This window comes from Arachis hypogaea, chromosome 7, assembly GCF_003086295.3.
Source record: "Arachis hypogaea cultivar Tifrunner chromosome 7, arahy.Tifrunner.gnm2.J5K5, whole genome shotgun sequence".
In the NCBI taxonomy this organism is placed as follows: Eukaryota; Viridiplantae; Streptophyta; class Magnoliopsida; order Fabales; family Fabaceae; genus Arachis; species Arachis hypogaea.
Genome location: NC_092042.1, coordinates 33,405,148 through 33,427,506, shown reverse-complemented (window position 1 = coordinate 33,427,506; position 22,359 = coordinate 33,405,148). Strand labels below are relative to the sequence as shown.

The 22,359-nt window shown below is 37.9% G+C and overlaps 1 protein-coding gene and 1 non-coding gene across 2 annotated transcripts; one reads left to right on the top strand and one right to left on the bottom strand.

The window, feature by feature from the left end:
- Window positions 1-9,756: 9,756 nt before the first annotated feature.
- On the bottom strand, window positions 9,757-9,864 carry LOC112704527 (small nucleolar RNA R71). The gene has a single exon (XR_003155148.1). It is a non-coding gene; the product is annotated as a small nucleolar RNA R71 (small nucleolar RNA).
- Window positions 9,865-16,428: 6,564 nt separating this feature from the next.
- Window positions 16,429-17,629, top strand: LOC140174339 (uncharacterized). Its single transcript, XM_072198780.1, has 2 exons — window positions 16,429-16,878; window positions 17,210-17,629. The coding sequence occupies exons 1-2, from the start codon at window positions 16,429-16,431 to the stop codon at window positions 17,627-17,629; spliced, it is 870 nt and encodes a 289-aa protein (XP_072054881.1).
- Window positions 17,630-22,359: the final 4,730 nt, after the last annotated feature.

Below are 22,359 nucleotides of genomic sequence, written 5' to 3'. Positions count from 1 at the left end.
GTTGAAGATTTTGGTGTTTTGATGTTTTAGGATTGAAATAGCTTGAGGAAATTATTGGGTGAAAACTTAGACTAGTTGACCATAAGATAAGTTGAATTATGCAAATGGTGCATATTTAGTGGATATAGTTAATGGATGTTAAGTGGATGTGAATTGTAGTTGAAATTAGTAAGTAGTATTGATGAATTATATGTTGAGATGATTGTGGTGTACTTGGAGTTGATGAAATTATTATATATATGTATGAATATGGTGAATATGATATTGAGTTGATAATGAAGAATTGGTATTTTAGGTAACTAAATGATTTATGAGTAATGGGTTGGTGTTTGATGAGTTATGATAATGCTTGAAATAGTTTTGTTTAGGATTGGGTTGATTTTGGTTTGGAAAACTTGAGGTTTTGAGTTTCAGTAAAAACAAAATTTTAACCAAATTTGACGCGTTGTAACTTGGCCTTCAGACCCTTAAATTTGGTGAAACTTGTCTTAAATAAAAATTGGGTCTAAGTAGTTTATGACGTTCTAAGAACAGATGAAAAATGATTTTTAATGAAAACGTTAAAAACCAAGAAATCTGGTATGCGTGTGCACACACAGTATCGTGCGCACGCGCAGTATCGTGCACACGCATGGACCAGAGCGAAGTAGAGAGTTGTGCATACGCACAAGGGGGTGTGCATACGGATACCTTGGAGATTTTACAAGTTGTGCGGATGTACACTATGATGCATACGCACGGAAGGAAATTTTGTCTAGTGCGTACGTATGCATATTACCATGCGTACGCGTGATGCCTTATTTTATACTAACAATTATGTTTTTAACTGTTCGACCTTTCCACCAAGCTTGTGACCCTCCGAAACCACTATTTTGTTGAAAATTCATAGTTTTTGAACTATCAACCATTCGTTTTTTAGATCTCTGAAAACTTTGTTGAAGGCTCAAAGGCTAAGTCTTAGGCTATAGAATATGAGTAAGTTTGTTGAGGGAGATAGCTTTGGTATCTAAGGAGACTTGAGAAGTGTATAATTGACTTGATGAGGTATTGAAAATGATGAATGAGACATAATTGAGAAAGATGTTGACATTGATGAATTATGATTGAATATCTACATGACTTACGAATTTGAAATTATTTGAGACACGAGTTCCCTTGGTGAAAGTAGTGGCTTGTCACCATTTGTTCCAGGTTGAGAACTAATACTTTATGAACCCTTTATCGCAAGTTGTGACCGGGCACTTTAACTCCCCGGGTTCTCCCACGGGTATGCACAAAAACCAAATGGTGATTCATAGACGCGGTCGTGGTAGAGGGAGAGGTTGGAATAGTAATGAGAAACCTAAAATGACGACAAATAACCCTTTGAACTTTATGAGTGCCCTGGAGAACATGGCTGCTGCTATGCAGGCAACGACTGAAGTCCTTGGTCAGCAAGTTAATAGCAAAAATGGGGGTAACGACAAAATAGGCCGATCACACCGGTCTTTAGAGGGCACAAATCTGACAAAAGCTGACAATTGGTTCCAAACAATGGAGCGAGCATTGCAAGCGCAACAAGTACCTGAAGATCAGTATGTCGAGTTCGCTACTTATAAGCTGATAGGTGAAGCTCAGTATTGGTGTCAGCAAAGCTAACGCCTTCTGCATCGAGATAGTATTGCGATCCTTTGGAATGTATTTTAATCTGAGTTTTATAATAAGTATTTTCCTAATTCAGTCAGGACGGTGAAGGAGCTTGAGTTCTTACACCTGAAGCAGGGTTCATTGTTCAGTGGCAGAGTACACCAGTGAATTCAAGGAACTATGTCAATTTTCTAGGATTTATCACGGTGCACTGGGGGATTTTGAAGAGTGAAAATGCATAAAGTATGAAGGTGGTCTACGGAGTGACATCCTCAGGATAGTAGGCCCAATGACGATCAGAACTTTCTCTGAATTGGTAAACAAGTGTAGAGTTGCTGAGGATTATGTGAGAAAGGCTATGTCAGACAAGGGTGATCACTAAGGTTTTGTTAGGAAAGATCAACGGAGGAACTTTGCGCCTAGAGGTCGGAACTTCAAGCGAGGAGGCTATATTTCACAACCACCTTAGGATCAGAATAATTTTTGGAGATTCAACAACAATAACAACAACCAAAGACGAGGTAAGGGAAAGAAGGTTCAGAATCCTTCCAATAACTTGACATGTAAGAGATGTGGGGCATATCATCCTAACACTCCGTGCAGAGCTGGATTGGGTATATGCTACCATTATGGTGGAGCTGGACATTTGTCTTGGAATTATCCAGAGAGAAAGAGACAGGAAGCTGGGAGAGTTCAGTAGTAGGGATGTGTGTTTACTATGGCAACGAATGGTGTTGAGAGGTCAGACACTCTGGTTAGAGGTAATTGTGAAATCGGTTATAAAATCTTAATTGCTTTGTTTGATACTGGGGCATCACATTCATTTATATCATTTGAGAAATCCAGTGAGTTATGATTGAAAATATCTATGTTAGACTATGATTTTCAAGTACATACTTCTGCCTCTGAAGCTGTCGTGACTAGGTTAGGCTGTCAACAAGTCTCATTTCGAATTAAATTCCAAACCTTTGGCCATGATTTGATTTGCTTTCTGATGACCAGACTTGATCTAATTCTAGGCTTGGATTGTCTATCAAAGCATCACGTACTGCTAGATTGTTTTGAACGATTAGTGCAATTTATATCTGAAAGGTCAAAAAGACCGGTGGTGACAAAAGGATATTATTTGAATTCTGTTATGGTGAATTGTAGTGAAGTGAGTCTCATAGTTTCATGCTTTTAGCTACAAGCGTGTCAGGCGATGAACAGAGTTTGAATTAGATTCCAGATGTGAATGAATTTCCAGAAGTTATCCCTGAGGACATACCTGAATTCACTCCTTCTCTATAAATCGAGCTTGAGATTGAGTGATGAGCGGATAATTTGTATACTTTTTGGCATTGTTTTTAGTATGTTTTTGTTATGATCTAGTTAGTTTTTAGTATATTTTTATTAGTTTTTAGTTAAAATTCACTTTTCTAGACTTTACTATGAGTTTGTGTGTTTTTCTGTGATTTCAGGTATTTTCTGGCTGAAATTGAGGGACCTGAGCAAAAATCTGATTCAGAGACCAAAAAGGACTGCAGATGCTGTTGGATTCTGACCTCCCTTCACTCGAAGTGGATTTTCTGGAGCTACAGAAGCCCAATTGGCGCGCTCTCAACGGCATTGGAAAGTAGACATCCTGGGCTTTCCAGCAATATATGATAGTCCATACTTTGCCCAAGATTTGATGGCCCAAACCGGCGTTCAAAGTCACCTCAAGAAATCCCAGCGTTAAACGCTGGAACTGGCACCCAAATGGGAGTTAAACGCCCAAACTGGCACTAAAGCTGGCGTTTAACTCCAAGAGGAGTCTCTGCACGAAATTTGCTTCATTGCTCAGCCCAAGCACACACCAAGTGGGCCCGGAAGTGGATTTTTATGTCATTTACTCATTTCTGTACACCTTAGGCTACTAGTTCTTATAAGTAGGACCTTTTACTATTGTATTAGAAGACTTTGGTAGCTATCTTCATTTTGTATGCTATCTTAGATCATTGGGAGGCTGGCCATTCGGTCATGCCTAGACCTCATGCTTATGTATTTTCAACGGTGGAGTTTCTACACACCATAGATTAAGGTGTGGAGCTCTGCTGTACCTCGAGTATTAATGCAATTACTATTGTTCTTCCATTCAATTCCGCTTGTTCTTGTTCCAAGATATCACTTGTTCTTCAACTTGATGAAGGTGATGATTGACACTCATCATCATTCTCACCCATGAACAAGGTGACTGACAACCATTCTTGTTCTACAAGCGTTCAAGGCTCCAGTGAATATCTCTTGGATTCCTGATTGCACGATGCATGGTTGATCGCCTGACAACCGAGTGCTCGCCTGACAAACGAGCCAACCATTCCGTGAGATCAGAGTCTTCGTGGTATAGGCGAGAACTGATGGCGGCATTCAAGAGAATCCGGAAGGTCTAACCTTGTCTGTGGTGTTCTGAGTAGGATTCAATGACTGAATGACTGTGACGTGCTTCAAACTCCTGAGGGCGGGGCATTAGTGACAGACGCAAAAGAATCACTGGATTCTATTCCGGCCTGATTGAGAACCGACAGATGACTTCCGCTATGCTGTGACAGAGCATATGCAATCGCTTTCACTGAGAGGATGGGAGGTAGCCACTGACAACGGTGAAACCCTTGCTTAAGCTTGCCATGGAAAGGAGTAAGAAGGATTGGATGAAGACAGTAGGAAAGCAGAGAGACGGAAGGGAAGGCATCTTCATGCGCTTATCTGAAGTTCCTACCAATGAATTACATAAGTATCTCTATCTTTACCTTTGTGTTATTTTCGTTCATCACCATATACATTTGAGTTTGCCTGACTAAGATTTACAAGATGACCAAAGCTTGCTTCAATACTAACAATCTCCGTGGGATCGACCCTTACTCACGTAAGGTTTATTACTTGGACGACCCAGTGCACTTGCTGGTTAGTTGTGCGAAGTTGTGTAATGCCATGGTATTGAGCTACCAAGTTTTTGGGGTTCATGACCGGGGATTATGAGAGTTGTGAAAAAGTAATGTTCACAATTTCGCACACCATTGAGCTAGTGCCTGGAGCAGGACCAATTTCAATTGTGCCATATCGAATGTTGCCTTTGGAGCTGGCTGAACTTAAAGCTCACCTGAAGGAGTTAATGAGTAAGAATTTCATTCGTCCAAGCGTTTCTCCATGGGGAGCACCAGTGTTGTTGGTGAAAAAGAGGGATGAAAGTATGCGGCTGTGCATGGATTACAGACAACTAAACAAAGTAACCGCAGAGAACAAATATCCATTGTCTAGAATTGATGACATGATGGATCGGTTGCAAGGAGCTGGAGTCTTTTCCAAGATTGACTTGAGGTTTAGTTATCACCAGATAAGAGTGAGAGATGAAGATATCTCAAAAACTGCTTTCAGAACTCGTTACAGTTACTATATGAATATACTGTAAATTCCCCAGGGGTGTTCATGGACTACATGAACTGAATATCCTGTCCTTTTCTAGATAAATTCGTCGTCATCTTCATTGATGACATTTTAATATACTCTAAGACTAAGAAGGAACACTTGCGGATCATGCTACAGATTCTAAAAGAAAGGAGAATGTATGCAAAACTTTCTAATTGTGAATTCTGAAAGAATGAAGTGAAATTTTTGGGTCACGTGGTGAGTAAGCAAGGCATAGTTGTGGGTCCTTTTAAGGTTGAGGCAGTGATAGATTGAGGATGACCGACATTAGTAATGGAAATCAAGAGCTTCTTAGGTTTGGTGGGATATTAGCGGTGGTTTATCAAGGGCTTTTCACAAATTGCATTGCCTTTGACAAAGTTAACACGGAAGGATGCACCATTTGTTTGGACATTAGAATGTGAGGAGAGCTTTTAAGCTTTGAAGTAGAAACTAACTACAGTGCCTGTGCTTGTGTTACCCAAACCCAATGAGCCTTTTGAGGTGTATTCCAATGCTTCTTGAAGGGATTGGGGTGTGTGCTGATGCAACAGTGCAATGTTGTGACGTATGCTTCTCGACATTTGAGACCGCATAAAGTAAACTATCTGACGCATGACCTGCAACTCGTTGCAGTTGTGTTTGCCTTGAAAGTGTGGATGCATTATCTGTATGGGGTTAAGTTTCAAATTTTCTCTGACCATAAGAGTTTGAGATATCTCTTTGATCCAAAGGAGCTTAATATGCGTCTGATGAGCGGATAATTTATACGCTTTTTGTCACTGTTTTTAGGTACTTTTTGGCACTGTTTTTATGCTAAATTTACATTTCTAGACTTTACTATGAGTTTGTATATTTTTCTGTGATTTCAGGTAATTTCTGGCTGAAATTGAGGGACCTAAGCAAAACTCTGATAGAAGGCTGACAAAGGATTCCTGATGCTGTTGGATTCTGACCTCCCTGCACTCGAAATGGATTTTTTGGAGCTACAGAACACCAAATGGCGTGCTCTTAACGGAGTTAGAAATTAGACATCCAAAGCTTTTCAGAAATATATAATAGTTCATACTTTATTCGAGATTAGATGATGTAAACTGGCGCTCAATGCCAGTTCCATGCTGCATTCTGGAGTCAAACGCCAGAAACACGTCACAAACCAGAGTTGAATGCCAAAAACACGTTACAACTTGGCGTTCAACTCCAAAAGAAGCCTCTGCACGTTTAAAGCTCAAGCTCAGCCCAAGCACACACCAAGTGGGCCCCGGAAGTGGATTTCTGCATCAATTACTTACTTCTGTAAACGCTAGTAGCTAGTCTAGTATAAATAGGACATTTTACTATTGTACTAGGGGTCTTTGACCATTCGGTCTTTTGACCAGATCCTGGATTGTATTTTTGATCCTGTGATTATGTTTTGGGGGCTGGCCATTCGGCCATGCCTGGACATTCATCACTTATGTATTTTCAACGGTGGAGTTTCTACACACCATAGATTAAGGGTGTGGAGCTCTGCTGTACCTCGAGTTTTAATGCAATTAGTACTATTTTCTATTCAAATCAGTTTATTCCTATTCTAAGATATTCATTGCACTTCAACATGATGAATGTAATGATCCGTGACACTCATTATCATTCTCATCTATGAACGCGTGACTAACAACCACTTCCGTTCTACCTTAGATCGAACGCATATCTTATGGATTCCTTATTTAGAATCTTCGTGGTATAAGCTAGAATTGATGGCGGTATTCATGAGTATTCGGAAAGTCTAAACCTTGTCTGTGGTATTTCGAGTAGGATTCAGGCATTGAATGACTGTGACGAGCTTCAAACTCGCGATTGTTGGGCGTGATGACAAATGCAAAAGAATCAATGGATTCTATTCCGACATGATCGAGAACCGACAGATGATTAGCCGTGCTGTGACAGAGCATTTGGACCATTTTCACTGAGAGGATGGGATGTAGCCATTGACAACGGTGATGCCCTACATACAGCTTGCCATGGAAATGAGTAAGAAGGATTGGATGAAGGCAGTAAGAAAGCAGAGATCCAATAAGGACAAAGCATCTCCATATACTTATCTGAAATTCTCACCAATGATTTACATAAGTATTTCTATCTTTATTTTCTGTTATTTATTATTATTATTCGAAACTCCATAACCATTTATTATCCGCCTAACTGAGATTTACAAGATGACCATAGCTTGCTTCATACCAACAATCTCCGTGGGATCGACCCTTACTCACGTAAGGTTTATTACTTGGACGACCCAGTGCACTTGCTGGTTAGTTGTGCGAAGTTGTGAAGTTATGTTTGGACCATGGTATCATGCACCAAGTTTTTGGCGCCATTACCAGGGAGAGAACGAACATGAATGCCATTATCAGAAATCACAATTTTGCCTATCAAGTTTTTGGCGCCGATGCCGGGGATTGTTCAAGTTTGGACAACTAACGGTTCATCTTGTTGCTCAGATTAGTAATTTTCTTTCTGTTTTATTTTCAAAAAAAATCTTTCAAAAAAAATTTTCTCATCTGTTTTCGAAAATTATTCTAAATTTTTAAGAATGAATTCTAGTGTTTCTTGAAGCATATTGAAGCCTGGCTGGCTGTAAAGCCATGTTTAATTCTTTTGGACTGAGATTTCCAATCATCAGCATAGAGGCAAGTTAATTGAAATATCAGCTGTTGTATGTCTGATTTATATCCTAAAGCTGGCTGGCTATTAAGCCATGTCCAACCTTTGGATTGGAGCTTTAGGCTAACATTGAAAGATTCCTGGAATTCTTCTTAAAAATTTTGAATTTCTTATTTTCTTTTTCCATATGTTTTTTGAAAAAAAAATATCATAAAATAAAAAAAAACCAAAAATATTTTGTGATTCTTGTTTGAGTCTTGTGTCATGTTTTAAGTTTGGTGTCAATTGCATATTCATCTTGTACTTGCATTTTTCGAAAATTCATGCATTCATAGTGTTCTTCATGATCTTCAAGTTGTTCTTGGTAAGTTTTCTTGTTTGATCTTTAAATTTTCTTGTTTTGTGTTGTATGATGTTTTTCATGTGCATTTTTGCATTCATAGTGTATAAACATGAAAGATTTCTAAGTTTGGTGTCTTGCATGTTTTCTTTGAATAAAAAATTTTTCAAAAATATGTTCTTGATGTTCATTTTGATCTTCAAAGTGTTCTTGGTGTTCATCTTGACATTCATGGTGTTCTTGCATGCATCATTGGTTTTGATGTTTTTCCCTCTCATCATTAAAAATTCAAAAATAAAAAATATCTTTTTCTTATTTTTCTCAAAATTTCGAAAATTTGATTTGACTTAGTCAAAAAATTTAAAAACTTAGCTATTTCTTACAAGTCAAATCAAATTTTCAATTTTAAAAATCTTATCTTTTCAAAACTTTTTCAAAAATCAAATTTTTTCATTTTTCTTACTATTTTTCGAAAATTTTTAATTTAATTTTCAAAATCTTTTTCTTATCTTCATCTCAAAATTTCGAAAACTTTACTAACAATTAATGAGATTGATTCAAAAAATTTAAAGTTTGTTACTTTCTTGTTAAGAAAGGTTCAATCTTTAAATTCTAGAGCCATATCTTTTAGTTTCTTGTTAGTCAAGTAATTAATTTTAAATTTTAAAATTCAAATCTTTTTCAACTATATCTTTTTAATCATATCTTTTCAAATAATATCTTTTTCAAAAATTTGATTTCAAAATATCTTTTCTAACTTCTTATCTTTTTTTTTAAATTGATTTTTAAATCTTTTTCAACTAACTAATTGACTTTTTGTTTGTTTCTTATCTTTTTCAAAACCACCTAACTACTTTTCCCTCTCTAATTTTCAAAAATTTCTCCCTCCTTTTTAAAATTCTTTTTTTTTTTAAATTTTAATTTTAATTATTTTTCTCTCTTAATTTTCGAAAATCACTAACTCTTTTTCAAAATTTATTTTCGAAATTCTCTCTCCCTCATCTTATTCTATTTATTTATTTATTTACTAACACTTCTTTTCATCTCAAGAATTCGAACTCTATCTTCACCCTTGTGTTTGGATTCTTACCTTTTCCTTCTTCTATTCCCTTCTTCTTCTACTAACATAAAGGAATCTCTCTACTGTGGTAAAGAGGATCCCTATTATTATTTTCTGTTCCCTTCTTTTTCATATGAGCAGGAGCAAGGACAAGAATATTCTTGTTGAAGCAGATCCTGAACCTGAAAGGACTCTGAAGAGAAAACTAAGAGAAGCTAAATTACAACAGTCCAGAGACAACCTTACAGAAATTTTCGAGAAGGAAGAGGAGATGGCAGCCGAAAATAATAATGCAAGGAGGATGCTTGGTGACTATACTACACCTACTTCCAAATTTGATGGAAGAAGCATCTCAATCCCTGCCATTGGAGCAAACAAGTTTGAGTTGAAACCTCAACTAGTTGCTCTACTGCAATAGAACTGCAAGTTCCATGGACTTCCATCAGAAGATCCCTACCAGTTTTTAACTGAGTTCTTGCATATCTGTGAGACTGTTAAGACTAATGGAGTAGATCGTGAAGTCTATAGGCTCATGCTTTTCACCTTTGCTGTAAGAGACAGAGCTAGAATATGGTTGGATTCATAACCTAAAGATAGCTTGGAGTCATGGGATAAGCTGGTCGCGGCCTTCTTGGCTAACTTCTTTCCTCCTCAAAAGCTGAGCAAGCTTAGAGTGGATGTTTAGACGTTCAAACAAAAAGATGATGAATCCCTCTATGAAGCTTGGGAAAGATATAAGCAGATGACCAAAAGGTGTCCTTCTGACATGCTTTCTGAATGGACCATTTTGGATATATTCTATTATGGTCTATCTGAATTCTCTAAGATGTCACTGGACCATTCTCCAGGTGGATCCATTCACCTAAAGAAAACGCCTGCAGAAGCTCAAGAACTTATTGACATGGTTCAAATAACCAGTTCATGTACACTTCTGAGAGGAATTCCGTGAATAATGGGACGCCTCAGAGGAAGGGTGTTCTTGAAATTGATGCTTTGAATGCCATATTAGCTCAGAACAAAATGTTGACTCAACAAGTCAACATGATTTCTCAAAGTCTGAATGGATGGCAAAATACATCCAACAGTACTAAAGAGGCATCTTCTGAAGAAAAATCTTATGATCCTGAGAACGCTGCAATAGCAGAGGTAAATTACATGAGTGAACCTTATGGAAACACCTATAATTCATCATGGAGAAATCATCCAAATTTCTCATGAAAGGATCAAGAAAAGCCTCAACAAAACTTTAATAATGGTGGAAGAAATAGGCTCAGCAATAGCAAGCCTTATCCATCATCTTCTCAGCAACAGACAGAGAATTCTGAGCAGAGCACCTCTAACTTAGCAAACTTAGTCTCTGATCTGTCTAAGGCAACTTTAAGTTTTGTGAGTGAAACAAGGTCCTTCATTAGAAATTTGGAGGCACAAGTGAGCCAGCTGAGTAAGAAAGTCACTGAAACTCCTCCTAGTACTCTCCCAAGCAATATTGAAGAGAATCCAAAAAGAGAGTGCAAGGCCATAGACATAATCAACATGGCCGAACCTAGAGAGGAAGGAGAGAACGTGAATCCCAAAGAGGAAGACCTCATGGGACGTCTCTCAAGAAAGAAGGAGTTCCCTATTGAGGACCTAAAGGAATCTGAGGCTCATATAGAGACCATAGAGATTCCATTAAGCCTCCTTCTGTCATTCATGAGCTCTGAAAATTATTCTTCCTCTGAAGAGGATGAAGATGTAACTGAAGAGCAAGTTGCTCAATATCTAAGAGCCATCATGAAGCTGAATGCCAAATTGTTTGGTAATGAGACTTGGGAAGGTGAACCTCCCTTGCTCATTAATGAACTAGATACATGGATTCAGCAAACTTTACCTCAAAAGAGACAAGATCCTGGCAAATTCTTAATACACTGTACCATAGACACCATGACCTTTGAGAAAGCTCTGTGTGACCTAGGGTCAGGCATAAATCTTATGCCACTCTCTGTAATGGAGAAGCTAGGGATTATTGAGGTACAGCCTGCCATATTCTCATTGCAAATGGCAGACAAGTCAGTAAGGCAAGCTTATGGATTGGTAGAGGACGTGTTGGTAAAGGTTGAAGGCCTTTACATCCCTGCTGATTTCATAATCTTAGACATTAGGAAGGAGGAGGATGAATGCATCATCCTTGGAAGACCTTTCCTAGCCACAGCAGGAGCTGTGATAAATGTTAACAGAGGAGAATTAGTCCTTCAATTGAATGGGGACTACCTTGTGTTTAAAACCCAAGGATGTTCTTCTATAATAATGGAGAGGAAGCATGAAAAGCTTCTCTCAGTACAGAGTCAAACAAAGCCCCCACAATCAAACTCTAAGTTTGGTGTTGGAAGGCCACAACCAAACTATAAGTTTGGTGTTGAATCCCCATATCCAAACTTTAAGTTTGTTGTTAGGAGTCTACAACATTGACCTAATCACCTGTGAGGCTCCATGAGAGCCCACTGTCAAGCTATTGACATTAAAGAAGCGCTTATTGGGAGGCAACCCAATTTTTATTTATCTAATTTTATTTTTCTTTTATTGTTCTTTTATGTTTTATTAGGTTCATAATCATGTGGAGTCACAAGATAAATACTAAAATTAAAAACAGAATAAAAAATAACAGAAGAAAAAGCACACCTTAGAGGAAGGACTTACTGGCGTTTAAACACCAGTAAGGAACATCTAGCTGGTGTTCAACGCCAGAAAAGAGCATGGATCTGGTGTTGAACGCTAGAAACAAGCAGCATCCTGGCATTTAGATGCCAGGAATATACCCTGAGGAGAGCTGGCGCTGAACGCTAGAAACATGTTGCAAAAGGACGTTGAACGCCCAAAACAAGCATGAAGCTAGCGTTCAACACTAGAAATAAGCATCAATCTCACGTTGAACGCCAGGATTGCATGCAGAGGGCGTTTTACACACCTCATTGGTGGAGGGATGTAAATTGTTGACACCTCAGGATCTGTGGACCCCACAGAATCATCTCAGGATATGTGGACCCCACAAGATCCCCACCTACCTCAACTCACCTTCTCTCCTCATCACACAATCCAATAACACTCTTCCCCAAAGCCTTTCACCAATCACTTCAATCTCTCTTCCCTATCACCTCTTCACCACTCACATCCATCCACTCTTCCCCAAAAATCCCACCTACCTTCAAAATTCAAAATCTCTTTCCCACCCAAACCCACCCTAAATAGCCGAACCTACCCCCTCTCCCTTCACTATATAAACCCCTCTATCCTTCTTCATTTTTACATACCACAACCCTCTCTTCTTCCCCTTGGCCGAAACCAAACACTTCTCCCTTTCCTCCATATTTTCTTCTTCTTCTTCTTCTTTCTTCTCTTGCTTGAGGGCGAGCAATATTCTAAGTTTGGTGTGGTAAAAGTATAGCTTTTTGTTTTTCCCTAACCATTGATGGCACCTAAGGCCGGAGAAACTTCTAGAAAAGGGAAAAGGGAAGACAAAAGCTTCCACCTCGAGTCATGAGAGATGGAGAGATTCATCTCCAAAGCCCATCAAGACCACTTCTATGATGTTGTGGCCAAGAAGAAGGTGATCCCCGAGGTCCCTTTCAAACTAAAGAAAAATGAGTATCCGGAGATCTGACATGAGATCCAAAGAAGAGGTTGGGAAGTTCTGACCAACCCCATTCAACAAGTCAGAATCTTAATGGTTCAAGAGTTCTATGCCAATGCATGGATCATTAGGAACCATGATCAAAGTGTGAACCCGAATCCAAAGAATTATCTTACAATGGTTCGGGAAAAATACTTAGATTTTAGTCCAGAAAATGTAAGGTTAGCATTCAACTTACCCATGATGCAAGAAGATGCACGCCCCTACACTAGAAGGGTCAACTTCTGTCAAAGGTTGAACCAAGTCCTTATGGTCATATGTGTGGAAGGAGCTCAATGGAAAAGAGACTCCACAGGCAAGCCGGTTCAATTAAGAAGACTGGACCTCAAGCCTGTGGCTAGAGGATGGTTGGAGTTCATCCAACGCTCCATCATCTCCACTAGCAACCGATCCGAAGTTACTGTGGATCGGGCCATCATGATTCATAGCATCATGAATGGAGAGGAAGTAGAAGTTCATGAAGTCATCTCCCTTGAATTCTACAAAATAGCCAAAAAGTCCTCCACCATGGCAAGGCTAGCTTTTCTTCATCTTATTTGCCATCTATGTTACTCAGTTGGAGTTATCATAGAAGGAGACATCCCCATTGAGGAGGATAAGCCCATTACTAAGAAGAGGAGGGAGCAAACAAGAGAGCCCACTCATGGATCCCAAGAGACGCATGAGGAAGCTCATTACCAAGAAATCCCGGAGATGCCTCAAGGGATGTACTTTCCTCCCAACAACTATTGGAAACAACTCAACACTTCTCTAGAAGATTTGAGTTATAATATGGATCAATTAAGGGTGGAACATCAAGAGCACTCCATCATTCTCCATGAAATTAGAGAAGATCAAAGAGCAACGAGGGAGGAGCAACAAAGGCAAGGAAGAGACATAGAAGAGCTCAAGGACATAATTGGTTCTACAAGAAGAAAGCGCCACCATCACTGAGGTGGACTCATTCCTTGTTCTTATTTCTCTGTTTTTCGGTTTTTATGCTTAATATTTAAGCTATGAATAATTCTATAAATCCTTCATCTCTCTTAAATGAAAAATATTTTAACACAAAAAGAACAAGAAGTACATGAGTTTCGAATTTATTCTTGAATTTAGTTTAATTATATTGATATGGTGACAATACTTTTTGTTTTCTGAACGAATGCTTGAATAGTGCATATTTTTTATCTTGTTGTTTATGAATGTTAAAACTGTTGGTTCTTGAAAGAATGATGAACGAAGAGAAATGTTATTGATAATCTGAAAAATCATAAATTTGATTCTTGAAGCAAGAAAAAGCAGTGAATAGCAAAAGCTTGCGAAGAAAAAAAGGTGGCGAAAAAAAATAATACAGAAAGAAAAAGAAAAAGCAAGCAAAAAAAGCCAATAGCCCTTAAAACCAAAAGGCAAGGGTAAAAAGGATCCAAGGCTTTGAGCATCAATGGATAGGAGGGCCCAAGGAACTAAATTCCAGGCCTAAGCAGCTAAATCAAGCAGTCCCTAACCATGTGCTTGTGGCATGCAGGTCTAAGTGAAAAGCTTGAGACTGAGTGGTTAAAGTCATGATCCAAAGCAAAAAAGAGTGTGCTTAAGAGCTCTGGACACCTCTAATTGGGGACTTTAGCAAAGCTGAGTCACAATCTGAAAAGGTTCACCCAGTCATGTGTCTGTGGCATTTATGTATCCGGTGGTAATACTGGAAAACAAAGTGCTTAGGGCCACGACCAAGACTCATAAAAGTAGCAGTGTTCAAGAATCAACATACTTAACTAGGAGAATCAATAACACTATCTGAAATTCTAAGTTCCTAGAGATGCCAATCATTCTAAACATCAAAGGAAAAAGTGAGATGCCAAAACTGTTCAGAAGCAAAAAGCTACAAGTCCCGCTCATCTAATTAGAACTAATATTCATTGATATTTTGCAATTCATAGTATATTCTCTTCTTTTTATCCTATTTGATTTTCAGTTGCTTGGGGACAAGCAACAATTTAAGTTTGGTATTGTGATGAGCGGATAATTTATACGCTTTTTGGCACTGTTTTTAGGTAGTTTTTAGTAGGATCTAGCTACTTTTAGGGATGTTTTCATTAGTTTTTATGCTAAATTCACATTTCTGGACTTTACTATGAGTTTGTGTGTTTTTCTATGATTTCAGGTAATTTCTGGCTGAAATTAAGGGACCTGAGCAAAACTCTGATAGAAGGTTGACAAAGGACTCCTAATGCTGTTGGATTCTGACCTCCCTGCACTCGAAATAGATTTTCTGGAGCTACAAAACTCCAAATGGTGCGATCTCAATGGCGTTGGAAAGTACACATTCAAAGCTTTCCAACATTATATAGTAATCCATACTTTATTTGAGATTAGATGACGTAAACTGGCGCTCAACGCCAGCTCCATGCTGTATTCCGGAGTCAAAGGCCAGAAACACATCACGAACTTGTTACAACTTGGCGTTCAACTCCAAAAGAAGCCTCTGCATGTGTAAAGCTCAAGCTCAGCCCAAGCACACACCATGTGGGCTCCGAAAGTGGATTTCTGCATCAATTACTTACTTCTGTAAACCCTAGTAGCTAGTCTAGTATAAATAGGACATTTTACTATTGTACTAGTGGTCTTTGACCATTCGGTCTTTTGACCAGATCCTGGATTGTATTTTTGATCCTATGATCACGTTTTGGGGGCTGGCCATTCGACCATGCCTGGACCTTCATCACTTATGTATTTTCAATGGTGGAGTTTCTACACACCATAGATTAAGGATGTGGAGCTCTGCTATACCTCGAGTTTTAATAAAAATTCTACTATTCTCTATTCAATTCAGTTTATTCCTGTTCTAAGATATTTGTTGCACTTCAACATGATGAATGTAATGATCTGTGACACTCATTATCATTCTCACCTATGAACGCGTGACTGACAACCACTTCTGTTCTACCTTAGACCGAATGCATATCTCTTGGATTCCTTATTCAGAATCTTCGTGGTATAAGCTAGAATTGATGGCGGCATTCATGAGTATCCGGAAAGTCTAAACCTTGTCTGTGGTATTCCGAGTAGGATTCAGGGATTGAATGATTGTGACGAGCTTCAAACTCGCGATTGTTGAGCGTGATGACAAACGCAAAAGAATCAATGGATTCTATTCTGACATGATCGAGAACCGACAGATGATTAGCCGTGCTGTGACAGAGCATTTGGACCATTTTCACTGAGAGGATGGGATGTAGCCATTGACAACGGTCTACATACAGCTTGCCATGGAAAGGAGTAAGAAGGATTGGATGAAGGTAGTAGGAAAGCAGAGATCCAACAGTGACAAAGCATCTCCATACACTTATCTAAAATTCTCACCAATGATTTACATAAGTATTTCTATCTTTATTTTCTGTTATTTATTATCATTATTCGAAACTCCATAACCATTTATTATCCGCCTAACTGAGATTTACAAGATGACCATAGCTTGCTTCATACCAACAATCTCCGTGGGATCGACCCTTACTCACATAAGGTTTATTACTTGGACGACCCAGTGCACTTGCTAGTTAGATGTACGAAGTTGTGAAGTTATGTTTGGACCATGGTATCATGCACCAAGTTTTTGGCGCCATTACCAGGGAGAGAATGAACATGAATGCCATTATCAGAAATCACAATTTTGCCTATCAGTGTCAGAGAAGGTGGATGGAACTGCTGAAGACCAATGATTTCAAACTGAATTACCATCCAGGAAAAGCTAATGTTGTGGCAGATGCTTTGAGCCATAAATCATTATATGTTGCTTGGATGATGTGTAAAGAAGAAAAGTTACTGAAAGATTTTGAGAATCTAAACTTGGGCATTAGAGAGGTAGCTGGGGATATGTGCTTGAATCAGTTACACATCTCCAGTGATTTCAAGGTTGAGATTCAGAAGGCTCAGCGGAATGATCAAGAGTTACAAAAAATGCTGCAAGTAATTAAACAGAGGAAACAAGGAGAGGTTACTCAAGACGGAGAAGGAGTTTGGAGGTACAAGGGAAGGATCTGTATGTACCTAAACTTGGGGAATTTAAGGCATGATGTGTTAACAGAAGCTCACTGGAGTAAGTTTTCGATTCATCCAGGTAGTACTAAGATGTATCATGACCTGAAGGTAATGTTCTGGTGGCATGGAATAAAGAATGATATGGCATTACATGTTTCAAAATGTTTAACCTTCTAGAAAGTAAAGATTGAGCACCAGAGACCGTCCAAAATCTTACAACCTTTGGAAATTCCGCAGTAAAAGTGGGAAGGAATCGCCATGTACTTTGTGTCAGGATTATCGAGGACTAAGGCAGGATTTGACGCAGTATGCGTGATTGTGGATCGATTGATGAAGCTAGTTCACTTCTTGCCTGTCCGAATGAGTTATACATTGGAGGAGTTAGCCCAATTTTATATTAAAGATATTGTAAAGTTGTATGGTGTGCTTATAACCATAGTTTCTGATAGAGATCCTCGTTTCACTTCAAGGTTCTGGGGGCTTTTCAGAGAGCATTCGGAACTCAATTGAGCTAAGCACTACGTACCATCCTCAAACCAATGGTCAATCGGAAAGGACAATACAAACCCTGGAAGATATGTTGAGGGCTAGTGTGCTAGACCAACCAGCAAGCTGGGATCGTTATATGCCGCTAGTGGTGTTTGCGTACAATAACAGTTACCATAGGAGCATCAGAATGGCTCTGTATAAGGCTCTGTATGAGAGAAAGTGCCAATCTCCATTATGTTGGTATAAATTTAGAGAATTGAGTTTATTGGGGCCTGAGTTAGTAGCTAAAACCATAAAACAGATTAAGAAAATCCGCAACAAAATGCTTACCGCTCAAAGCCTCCAGAAAAGCTATGCCGATCAGAGATAGAAACCTTTAACATTTGATGAAGGAGATCATGTATTCCTTAGGGTTACTCCAACAACAGGAGTGGGTAGAGTGATCAAGACAAAGAAACTAAGTCCTCGTTATATCTGTCTATTTCAGATTCTGAAGAGAATTGGGCCGGTGGCGTATTAGATAGCTCTACCACCGTATCTTTCAAACATGCATTGCATATTTCATGCTTCGCAGCTTCAGAAGTACACTTCTAATGCCAGCCATGTTTTAGAACCAGAATCAGTTCAACTGAGAGAGGATTTGACGCTTCAAGTGACTCCGGTCTGAATTGACGATACTAGTATTAAGCGACTGCGTGGAAAAAAAATTTTGCTAGTAAAGGTTGCTTGGAGTCCAGCTGGAATTGAGGAACACACCTAAGAATTTGAGTCAGAAATGAGGAATGACTACCCCGCACCTATTTTCAGATAACTGAATCTGAATTTTGAGGACAAAATTCTTAATTAGGTGGGTAGGATGTAAAACCCACGAAATTAATAAATATTTAGCTAATAAATTAATTATTATTTAAAAAATTAGGAAATTAAATTTTATAATATAAAGAGTTAAAAATATTAAAAATATAAATTTTGAGTCTAATTTTAAAGATTTTGGCTCAAAACTGGACCAACAGGACGAACTAGTTGGACTGGATCCAAGCGGGGCCCAAGGTCCATGATATAAAAGCCAACATATAGCTTTTCTTCCCCAAATGAAAGAGAGGCACTCTGAAGAAGAAAGGGAAGGTTTAGAACCCTAATCCACTTTCCATTTCAATATTTAATCCTCTCTCAATCTGGAGCTCCAATCGCCGCACCGTTTGCAGCTATGCAACCACCTGTCGAGCTTATCGAAACCACCTGAATGAAGTGGTAAGGAATTAGCTATTTCTCACCCAGTTTCTTCTCCCTTCAATTTCGAAATTTGTATTTAATGGGTATTGAAGATTTTGGTGTTTTGATGTTTTAGAATTGAACTAGCTTGAGAAAATTGTTGGGTTTTGTCCATTTAATCCGTAAGTGAGGTAAGCAACTGTTAAACACTTATGAATCATCGAAATTTGGTAGCCTATGTTGACTATGGTGAAATTATGTGGCATTAGATTAAATTGTATGAATTGAAATCAAATTGGTGGATGTTGAATACTTGAGTTTAGCTTTGGAGCCTGAAAATTCAATTGGTAAAGAGTTGGAGGCCTGGGGCTTGTGGAAGGAGGGCATTTTGAGGTGTTCCGAGCTTAGGGAGGAATTGGCCAAGCTATGGTTTTGGTTTCTCATAGATAATTTATAATGTTAAGTGAAAATATATACTAGTTGACTATAGGATAAGTTGATTTGTGAATGGTGCATGTTTAGTGTATATAGTTAATGGATATTGAGTGGATGTGAATTGTAGTTGAAACTAATAAGTAGTATGATGAATTATATGTTGAGATGATTGTGGTGTAGTTGGAGTTGATGAAATTATTATATATATGTATGAATGTGGTGAATGTGAAATTGAGTTGATAATGAAGTATTGGTATTTTAGGTAACTAAATAATTGATGAGTAATGGGTTGGTGTTTGATGAGTTATGATAATGCTTGAAATGGTTTTGTTTAGGATTGGGTTGATTTTAGTTTCGAAAACTTAAGGTTTTGAGTTTGGGTAAAAACACAATTTTAACCTACTTTGATGCACTGTAATATGGCCTTTGGACCCTCAAATTTGGTGAAACGTGTCTTAAATAAAAATTATGTTCGAGTAGTTTATGACATTCGAAGAATGGACGAAAAATGAGTTTTAACAGAAAAATTATGCGCGTTCGAAGTTTGGGCCTAAAAACAGGATTTTGCAGAAAATGTTAAAAGCCAGGAAATCTGGTATGCTTGTATAAGCACAGTATCGTGCGCATGCATGGACCAGAGAAAAGTGGGGACTCGTGCGTACACACGAGGGGGACTTTGCAAGTTGAACGTATGCACAGGCTAGGAAAGTTGTTTGGTAAGTATGTACGCACACTGTGATGCGTACGCATGGGAAGGAAATTTCGTCTGGTGCATGTGTACCCACAGTATCATGCGTACGTGCGATGCCTTATTTTATTCTAAAAATTCTGTTTTTAACTGTTCGACCTTTTTGGCAAACTTGTGACCTTCCGAAACCACTATTTTTTTGAAAATTCATTATTTTTGAATTGTCAAGCATTCCTCTAGTTTTTCAGACCTCTGAAAACTCTGTTAAAGGTCTAAAGTCTAGGTCTTAGGCTACAGAATATGAGTAAGTGTATTGAGAGAGCTAGTTTTGGTATTGAAAGAGACTTGAGAAGTGTATAATTGACTTGATGAGGTATTGAAAATGATGAATGAGACATAATTGAGAAAGATGTTGGGATTGATGAATTATGATTGATTATTTGCATGGCTTACAAATTTGAAATTATTTGAGACATGAGTTTCCCTGGGTGAAAGCAGTGACTTGTCACCACTTATTCCAAGTTGAGACTCGATACTCTGTTAACCTTATATCACAAGATGTGTGACTGAACACGTTAACTCCCCAAGTTTCCCCCGTGGACATATATATATTATTTGAGCTTTGGGTTTTTCCCAAGGATATTTCTGAGATTGGGGATATGTGCACAGAGGGACTATCCAAGATTAGCTACAAGGCCATGTCAGGTTGGCTATATAATCAACAGATGAGACTCATCAGCCATAGGACAGGTATATATCATATGCATTTATATGTTTTGCTTGAATGTTCATTGTCTAAGTTTGCCTAATTACTTATCCATGATTATCTACTACTTGATTTACTTGTTGTATCTGTATTCTATTTGTGTTTTCTTTGTTTAACTTGTATGTGTATATTTATCTGAGAGACCCTCTTTGGTGGAGATGTGGATGAGGATTGTTCCACCAGTGATTCCGAGGTTTGGAGGAGACTGAAGGTACATAGTTAAACTATGGCTAGAATCCCTTGGTTAAATTACCTATATTATTGGTTTAGAATAAATTTTAAAATTAATTTGAGTGTCAAAGTTCTAAGATTGCCACTGGCTTTTTCAGGACCTTATATATTCTATCTATGTGGACACCATGACCATGTTGAAATCGGTTCTCATTCCATACATATTTATGCCATTTCTCTGCATGTATATTTTGTATTTTCCCCTCTTAGAGGTTGCTTTTGAAGAAACATGTGCTTTGTTTATATTTTGGGATAACTTTGGATTATGTAAATATACGTATGTATACTCTAGCCGGACTTAGCTTCGCAGGTTGAGTTTGGAGCTTAATAGCTGATAGAGGAGGATTTGTGATGATTCGAAAATTTAGCAAAACAATCTCTTTGTTGATAGCATAGTCCGAACCAACAAATAATCCTCCCAATCAAAGTTTAAATTTCTAATTCAAATATAAACCGAGAGTAATTAAACCTTGAGTCGTCTTCCCTAGGAACTAATGCTTAAGAGCACACAATTTTGGTTGTGAGAAGCAAAGGGTGTTTTCAATAATTGAAATAAACAAATAAAGAGATAAAAGAACAATTCAAAATTGCAATTAATAAACTAATAAAAGAACAAAAGAACTATGTATGTAATATAAATAAGTAATGCTATAAAGTGATGGAAAAGTGGTTCAAAACATGAATGGAACCTTGACTTGGGATGAGTTATGGAATCCCTTCCTTGCCATAACCACAACTATGATAATTATGATGGATTAATCTCACTAAGTCAACCGTTAACATCGAAGGATAGGTTAAGTGAGCATAATTGTTAATCCACAAATCCTAGGTAACTTACTAATTACCTTAGTAAGAAGCTAGCGTTAGTGGAAACAATAACAACTAACAACCCAAGAATTATCACTAAATGTTGGACATTATGACTCTAGTAATCCATATACTCATTTCTCCCAAGCCAAGGGGTGGAAATTTACCCAATAATCAAATTTGACATTTCATCAAACACATGGTAGGCATATTCACAAAACATGGCAAAATTGGAAAATTGATGAAAACTATGAACCACAAATGATCACAATCAACAAAGGCAACTCAACCAAACATAAAATAAGCATCAAACATCAAATTCATTAACTAGAAATAAAAATTGTAAAACTAGGTATATATTGACAAGGAAATTGAAATATATGAAAGTGTAGAACAAGTAATGTGATAAAAGAGAAAATTAAGGAATACTTACAATGAGATAGCAAAATCCAAAGCCAAAATTGAACTATAAAATACTACAAACCCTAATTAAACCTAAGAAAATTTGAGAGAAAACTAACCTAAAACTACGCTAAACTACTCCTTAGTGTATTCTATAATGTATGGTATCTAATATGGTAGTGTATGGTGTTACTTCTCCCTTCATATATGCTCTAAAACCTTCAGAAATGGGCCAAAAATCCCATCAAATCGCGAGCCACATGACTTTTTAATGAAGTCACGCACAGGGACTTGTGCGTGCGTGATAAACCACTATTTTATGATAAATATTGTGCTTAAATTGAATGATTTTATCAACTCTTCACCTACTTATTCATATGAATTTGCATGGTTTTACAATTCCTTCCTTAGGATATGACATATGAGAAAACATGTTCCCTATGCTTTAAAATAATCAAATTTAATTATCCTTTATTACCATTTGATGCCGTGATTTGTGTGTTGAGTACTTTCAGGTTTTATAGGGCAGGAATGACTTAAAGGATGGAGAGGAAACATA

Coding starts and splice junctions, on each gene's coding strand:
- LOC140174339 (XM_072198780.1), top strand. CDS start 16,429: ATGGAACTGCTGAAGACCAATGATTTCAAACTGAATTACCATCCAGGA. Junction 16,879..17,209: donor AGATGTATCATGACCTGAAG/GTAATGTTCTGG, acceptor TTATAACCATAG/TTTCTGATAGAGATCCTCGT.